At 32.3% G+C, this 8,962-nt stretch overlaps 1 protein-coding gene across 1 annotated transcript; it reads left to right on the top strand.

Moving 5' to 3' along the window:
* The first annotated feature begins 227 nt into the window (after positions 1 to 227).
* Positions 228 to 8,462, top strand: LOC104893909 (laccase-7). The gene is made up of 6 exons (XM_010680045.4): positions 228 to 515; positions 2,248 to 2,399; positions 3,800 to 4,044; positions 5,439 to 5,567; positions 6,392 to 7,342; positions 8,091 to 8,462. Exons 1-6 carry the CDS (start codon positions 420 to 422, stop codon positions 8,219 to 8,221), a joined length of 1,704 nt encoding a protein of 567 aa, XP_010678347.1. The 5' UTR covers positions 228 to 419; the 3' UTR covers positions 8,222 to 8,462.
* Positions 8,463 to 8,962: the final 500 nt, after the last annotated feature.

The raw sequence follows: 8,962 nt of genomic DNA on the forward strand, positions 1-8,962 counted from the left end.
TACATTTAGAGAAGAATTAGATAGAGAAGATTCTAACATAAACCAAATCACTATGATATATTCCTTCCCTAAAATCTTTGTATGCACGCAACCTTAATAAACTAATTTAGGTCAAGTCAATACCTACGTAGTTTTAATACATATCCATCTAGCATGCTAAGTAATCTCTAGTCTCTATATATACTATCCTTCATTTTGTCTCTTCATATGCAAATTATACAAGAGAACAAAATAATTTTACATATATATTGTATGACTTATCATATAGCATAAGTTATTTTCTTGAGGGGAAGTATATAAATATATATAAGTTAGAAGAGATTTCTTCATCCTTGCAGTTTTTATATTATCATATATAAAAGCATATTATATATATAGCTATTCCTTAATTGTATAGCTTGGGAATAATATCTATCATCATGAATATGGTGCGTCCCTTGGTCTTGGTGGCTTGGGCTTTGGTGCTACTGGAATCATCGCTGGCTTCAGCAAGTGTCGTCGAACACTCATTTTATGTACTTACTCTTTTAGCTTATAATCCTATATGCTTCATATGACTTTGGTTTCGAAGTTTCTGCTCTTCTTGTTTTTATGTTTTCAAAATTATGTATTGATGTATGTTATAGTGTGCATGTATGCATGGCTGAGAATTAGGGTATAGAGGAGTGATATTACTTCTCTAGTGGGTAGGGTTCAATTCTCATTTATGAGTTGGGATGATAACTCTGGTAGAGGACAACTTTGGCCAATCTTGTGTTTACCTTAAAAAAAAAGGGTATGCATGGAAGATCTCAAGCCAAACATGGTCTTTTCTAGGAGGGAATAAATTCAAGTTCATGCAATCATTCCTCTTCACTTTTTTTTATTGCTATAATTTATAGTATAGCGCTTTAACAATTAGGCCGTGTATTGGTTGAACTTGATGTCAATCTTACCTCGACATCTTTATCCGTTTTTAAATAAGTAATACAAATCCCGTATATGAAAATGTTGCAATAATTGACACTAAGTTTGAAATGACAAAAAAAAACCTATTTACTACCAATATACCACTAAAAGACAAGAGGAGATTACACTTTTTTTTTTTATCCCTTAAGTTACCTTATTTTATTTGTTGTGGTCTCAAATTTCTTTCTCTAAATTCCTTGATTTTTTTTTCACTTTCTCTATGTTTATTTATTAAGAGACAGATGAAGTATTTTTTTTTGTTTGCGAATCCTTTTTCCTTTGTTCCATAGGAAAAAATAATAAGATAAGAAAATGTGAGAGAAAAAGAGTTGAGGTGATGGAGGAGAGAAGGAAGTAAGAGATGAAGGGGCCTCTTTGAGGTGGGTTGAGCGAGGTATATAGATTAATTAAGGCAATTGGAAGATATAGTTTATGTACTTTCAAGAACAATTAAGAAAAGGATATACTCCATACTCTCTTTTTTTTTTTTTTTTACGTGTTCTACTTTAATTGTTTGCAAAATGTTATTATGAAAGGTGTTATAGAATTTGCCCTAATATATAACTTATATTATCAACTTATATTTATTTATTTACAAATTAAAAATCAAATATATATTAATAAATAAAGTTGCATGCTAGCACACATGAGTAGTCAAAGTGCAACCAAGTTTACATTTGCATATTATCTTAGACATAGCATTATTAAATTTACGAAAGACATTAGCTTGTGGCAAGACGTGCATATCTTATTAGGAAAATACCGTTATTCATATTAATATTTTGGAAGTTTGAAAAGTTGATTTATATATACAATTGTACAAAATCTCATACGAACCCTGTTAACTATAAGTTCTGTATGAATAACCAAAGTTTATTTTATATAAATTGTCTTTTTCTCATCGTCAAGTCAATCTTTTTAATACAATACTTAAAATAATTACAATTATTAAAATGACAACTTTAACATATAAAAGGAACTGTAATAATATTTATAAACCCGTCCTTTTAGAATATGAAGAAAGAAATAAAATACAAGATCCAAAATAATTAAATTTGTTGTTGACGACATGACCTATTGACCCATATAAATACAGGGCCGACTTTATCTTTTAATTATAAAAAAATGATCCTCAAGTAATCTACTTATATGGACTATTCTTTTTTCATAATATGATTATATGAAGTGAAGAATCATGAATGGATGAGCTATTATATTATTAGCTTGCAGGGCCTTGATATAGTTCGAGACAGACCTATATAAATATTTGTCTCAATTTAATTTGTGTATCCTTTGCAGGTGAAAGACACAACAGTTGAGATATTGTGTGAGAAACGAGTGATTACAACGGTGAATGGAAGTTTACCAGGGCCCTTGCTTCATGTTAGAGAAGGCGATACTGTCATTATTCACGTTTTCAATGAATCTCCGTACAATATTTCAATGCACTGGTAAATAATAATTTTACTAATCAACTTGTCCATTGTCATCTTATTTTCTAATACTTACATTGTTTTCGTTATGTAGCCAACTAGCCATTGATGTAGGTATGTTAATGTCAGTAAGACGACGTTAGCCGATTAATGATTATTCATTTACTAAATTAGACCCCTTTTTTTTCTTTTTTTGACGGGTACTAAATTAGACTCTTAGAGTTTAATATAGTGGAGTATACATCTAACTATCTAAGTAACAGCAATATGACACATCATCATCTTTCATAGTAAGACATTAAAGACTTTACATGACATATCAATCAATGATTAGAAAACACGGACAAAATAAAAATTTCAATGCTAGCAAAACAGTAACATCATATCGTTCATGTAAACATCATTAATTAGTCTGGTAGTTTTGTTCATGCCTATCAATTTTTAGCGTACAAGTTTTGCGTATAGTTTGTTTGGATTTGCAACCATATAGTGTCAACTTAGGGGTTGCTTAAGAAGCTCTTCTAGCTTCAATATGCTTTATTTTATGTCCGGTTATACTACCGCTAGGATGTACTTCCAATTTTATTTAATGCAAATTTTACCCGTTGTAAAAAAAAAAAAACTTAGGGGTTGCTTGGTAATCTTGGAATTCATAATTAACTCTATCAGACTACTGTATATATGTACAATTTGCTATATATTTAAAAGTTAGAACTAGTTATAAGAAACCATTTTCTTCAAAATTTAGATCAACATTTTTACGAATCAATCAAAATATATAAGTGACTTACACGTGCTTTGTTAAAAAGTGAGACAAAAGATTTTAATTCAATTAAGAAAAATCGCGTAATTTTTAGTATAATGATTTAAGGTGCGTTCTGTTCAACTTAAAAAATTAAGTTTCAGGTCCAATAAGTTTAGATAAGTTCAGATAAGTTGCAATAAGGTCTAATAAGGACAATAAGTTCCAATAAGGTCTAATAAGGTCCAATAAGTTCCAATCAGGTGCAATAAGTTCCAATCAGGTCTAATAATGTCCAATAAATTCCAATAAATTCATACTTGTAAGTTCTTATTGATACTCCCTCCGTCCCAATTTATTTGCTACATTTGCTTTATCACAAAAACGAAGGAGGGAGTGGGGACCATTGCCATAACAAGAATTAACAAAAAAGCAAATAGGTAAATTGTGGGACTTATGTACTATTATGGAAATATTTACAAAAAACCAAGGAGGGAGTGATGACAAATTTGTAAATAAAGTGTGGGATCTATGTACTATATGTGGAAATATATGCAAATGTAGCAAATAAATTGGAACACACCTAAATGACAAAATGTAGCAAATAAATTGGGACGGAGGGAGTAACCTTTAAAGGTCGGTGAGGTTGATCATTTGAAAGAATGAAAATGTGCAGGCATGGGTTGTTTCAAAGGTTAAGTGCGTGGGCTGATGGACCATCATATGTAACTCAATGTCCAATTCAACCAGGACATAAATACACTTACAAGTTCAATGCAACAGAACAAGAGGGAACACTTTGGTGGCATGCACATAGTAGATGGCTTCGGGCTACTGTTTATGGAGGTTTCATTATACACCCAAGAAAGGGTCGATCATATCCCTTTCCTAAACCTCACAAAGAATTTCCTATCATTATAGGTATGTACAATTTATACGAAGTTTCATTTTTATATTTGAATTGCAATTTTTTTACATTATTAATAGAGTATAATCTATTCCTGAATTTTCAACCATCAGCTTAAAATTTTGGTTGAGTTGGTCTTTTGACAATTATTACATGCATGTGCTATTTTCTTCCTAGAGGTAACATGCATATTATGGAATGAGTAATCAATCATATTAGTAGTTTGATTTACTTTTACAACAATTGCATGTTTTTATGTTTTATGTTTTCACAGTATATTTTATTCAAGTATGAAAGTGTTTTTCATAATTGCTCGCTCTATGTTATTTTGAGAATTAGTCATCTTATTCCATACTATATTTAGCTATATACAGAAATATACATTATATGCCTTTTTTTCTTATCAATATCTTTCTGTAAACAGATATATGTTTTGCTTGTTCACCAAAAAAAGATATGTTTTTGTTCAGCTCAAAACTATAGTCTTTTCTAGGGAAAAAAGAAGTATATAGTAGGGGGTATTATTCTTAAAATTAGTAAATAATGTAAGCAAATATGGAAGGCTTTTGATAGGAAAAACTATATGCTAATAATAATCTTGAAAAGTTGAACAAGCAAATCTGATGTTGATGTTCAAAAACGTTGACAATTAGACAGCAACCCAAGTAGGCGACCAGTAATTCTTGGCTTGGTTGTTTGGGAGATTCAAAACAAGTACGCAACTCAACTTTTCATATGCGCCATATTCTATTTTTTCAATATATAGTCGGACGTGAAAGTAATGTCCAAACTAATACCCAATTATTTTTATTTGAACAAGATGAGCCCAAACTAATGATGTAATTTCTATTTGATTAAAAAAATACAAATTGTTGCAAAAAGCAAGTGCTACTTGTCTAAATTAGATATACCTTCTTTCAATCTTTTTGGCAATAGCAGCAATGTTTAAATTTTTAATACTCCTTATTGTCTAATTAATTAAAGAAGTTCACATATTTTACATATGGAGTTCGAACACGCGTCCTGTAGGATTAAAAGATTGGACTTTGGAGATCGCTTGCCACTGCTCCAAACGTTCACTTAATGAGCACTATTAAGTCCCTTATTATTTTGTCTCGGTTTGGGGACCCTCTAAATCTCCAATATATTGGGCCCTGTCTTGAGAGCCAGCTTGCACAGGTCCTTAACAGGCTTAGTCAAGTCACCGGATTAAACCTTATTCAATGCATTTACTAACTTTTTTTTTATTATATATTGTATGTGAATATATGGAGTAAAATACCTTAAAAAAGAGCATCACGTGACAACATTTTTTGTTTAAAAACGTTTTTTTTTTTAATATAGTTCATTCGTCTAGATTATTATTTATAAATATAATAATAATACAAATAATGTTCACATTTTGCAGGAGAGTGGTGGAATGCTAATGTTGTCGAAGTTGAAAGGGAAGGCACGGCAACAGGAGGAGCACCTAATATATCCGATGCCTACACAATTAACGGTCAACCTGGTGATCTTTACGCATGCTCTAGTGACAGTAAGTTTTTTATAATTAGTTAATTACACCACCCAATCAGCTAATATTTCACATAAAGTCGAAAACTGCAAAACTTTTTAACAATTTTCTCTTTTCTTCTTCGTGATACTATATTTTTATACGTTATTGAGATGTTTTAATATATTTAACTTTTCTCAACATGCGTACCATTTTAAAATTCGAATTACACAAGTTATATATTTATTTTTAAGATATTGGATATCAACAAATGACCTATATTTATAAACTAGAGATAATATGTCTATAAAATTTTCTATTCAAATCTTAACTCCGATATTTTTATTTGGAAATTGTGCTGCTAATTCAATAGGAAAAGTTGACATTAACGATCCTAACTATCGACATTCCGTCAATATTGGTCCCAACTTTTGATTAATCCTGCGCAGTTCCAATTTTGGGGTATGTTTTACAACAATGAGTTAGGTTAAACTTGACTTGTTGGGCCTCTGGTGAGAGTCCCATGCGAGAACAACTCAGAGGAATATTCTTCTTAGAAGGGGCACAAAAAAAATCTATACTGTTATTGTCCATTTTAGCTTTTTTTTTTTCAACTAACAAGGGTCATAAGTAGAAATATGCTTAAAATCTTCCACATCAAAATTGAAATCCCTCCACAACATTCGGGTCCAAAACAAAAAATACTATGGAATCTAAAATAAATCTTTGTTAATGTCTATTTTAGCTTTGTTTTTAGTATCCTAGAATATTTTTTGATTGGGTATAAGAAATAATAATGAAATTTACTTGATATCTTTAACCCTTGCTAACACAAGTAACTATACATGTTGCCAATTTTACATCAGAAACCACCAAGTTTGAGATCTCTCAAGGACAAACATATCTACTCCGCATCATCAACGCTGCACTCAATAACGAACATTTCTTCAAGATAGCAAATCACAACATGACAGTGGTGGCTATTGATGCAACATACACAGTCCCATATGAAACAGACGTGGTGGTAACAGGACCAGGCCAAACAGTCGATGTACTCTTAACAGCTAATCAGCCTGTTGGCTCATATTATGCTGCTGCACAACCGTATGCTAATGCACCCGGTGTGCCATTCGATAACACGACTACCACGGCCATCTTCACGTACGTAAATAGCACAAATTTAACTCCACTCATGCCAGAATTACCAGCATTCAATGACACCCCTACCGCTCATAGATTCTTTAGCAATCTAACTGCGCAACCATCTGCGCGATTCTGGGAGCCTCCCATCCTAGAGGTGGATGAGCATATGTTTATGGCTATTGGTTTAGGCCTTGTTTCGTGTGGGAGAAATGAAAGTTGTTTAGGTGTATTTAATCAAAGTATGGCTGCTAGTATAAGCAACTTTTCGTTCCAACTACCAACACAAATGTCTCTGTTAGAGGCACATTACTCTAATGTACAAGGTGTATATAATGCCACTTTCCCAGACACACCTCTTATGCCATTTGATTACACGAATCCGAATAACAGCTTCAATCAGACCTTGTTGATGACTACAAAATCAACGACAGTGAAACGGGTTAAGTACAACACAACAATTGAGATTGTGTTTCAGGACACTGGGTTATTGGCAATAGAGAATCATCCTATGCATATTCATTGTTTTAATTTCCATGTACTTGCTCAAGGATTTGGGGAATATGATCCGAATGTAGATCGTCAAAAGTTCAATCTTGTTAATCCACAAATCAGAAACACCATTGCTGTGCCTACTGGTGGATGGGCTGTTGTCAGATTCCGAGCAAATAATCCAGGTATTTTTAAAGTTTATGGCATGTCAGCAATATCACCAGTATATGTTTGTTCTCAAACCCCCTGGTACCTTACCAATTTAGTGGTTCCCATTCTGGATAATAAGATTAGGAACTGGTTGCAAATAATATCGGTTCCGGTTCTTATTTTTAGAAACCGGAACTGGTTGAGTATCTGGTTACTCATTCAAACATAAAGATTATGAATTTATGATGAATGGATGCATGTGGTTATTGGAGTCCAAAATAATATTGATAATATAGAAAGCCAAAAAAAAAAAAAAAAGGAATTGACCACATAACACATTAGAATATTTTTTTGGAAAATGATATATGTAGCCCTTAGGGCTATGTATAAGGTGCTTAAAATGGAAAATAAAATATTGAATCAAACATTTATTACCTCAATTGATGTGAAAATGTGTCTCCAATTCTTAAATTTTTTCCATTTAAAAAAATGTATTTAATGCTTATATGTAGCCCTAAGGGCTACATATAACATTACCCTATTTTTTTCTAGAAATCGATTGAACCAATTTCGATTCCGATTCCGATTTTAAGGAACAGATCCCAACCTTTCTCGGTTCTAGATCCTAAGAATTTAATTGAGTACCTAGTTGTGCTCATCCCTACTTGTCTAATAGTTACAAATCAAACCCCTTTATTTTCTCATGTTAACATATTATATGTTCATCACATAATATACTGAATTATGGTGATTAACTTTATGTTAAAATTGGGCTCAATATAGGTGTATGGATATTGCATTGCCATCTAGATGTTCATTTCACATGGGGTCTAGCCATGGCTTTTATTGTTGAAGACGGTGGTACTCCGGAATCAACCCTACCACCACCGCCGAAGGACTTCCCAAAGTGTTGAAAATTTGAAGTTATAGATCTCTTTTCTAATGCACTTTTCTTGTTGATTTCTCATTCTTCAATTGTGGTTATTAGTTTGTTTACACATACGCCATCAATTGTACCTATTTGTATATATGTTTGTTTGCTTTTTAAATTTGTTACAACTAATCCATACGTTTGTGAATTGCAACACTATATCATTGTATTGTATTATGGTTCATTGTTAAGATTGTATGAATAAAGACTATAGTCAAGATCTATATTTCCATCTTCTGTTCTACTTCCATCCATAATCAAAATTTTACTCTACTGAAAGGAGGAGAAATTTTATGTTGGAACATTTATAGTGTGATGGATTTTTTAAGTTTATATGGTTCTATACTAGAAGAGGAGGAGGTCTAGTATGCTAAGATTAGAAGGCACAAAACACATGAAACAAGCAAGCGAAACATGAAGTTTGTCACTGGTCCGACATTCGTCGCGGGTCGCGACCAGGGTGCCGTTGCAGGTCGCGACCAGCGCACTGTCGTGGCTCGTGATCTATATCGCGGGTCGCGACGTGCGTACTGTTTCGGAGCATGAAATTTTGCTTGAACGGTTTGTAACCATTATATTGTGTACATTATCCTTTTAATGTAGATTGAAATTCTTAATCGGAGGATCTAAAGGGATATTAAGGCAATAACTACTCTAATCTATGAAGGTAATATTTATATAATACCTTTGTCATTCATATGTATTGAGAAGGAGAAAAAGAAAT

Source organism: Beta vulgaris, chromosome 5, assembly GCF_026745355.1.
Source record: "Beta vulgaris subsp. vulgaris cultivar EL10 chromosome 5, EL10.2, whole genome shotgun sequence".
Classification (NCBI taxonomy): Eukaryota; Viridiplantae; Streptophyta; class Magnoliopsida; order Caryophyllales; family Amaranthaceae; genus Beta; species Beta vulgaris.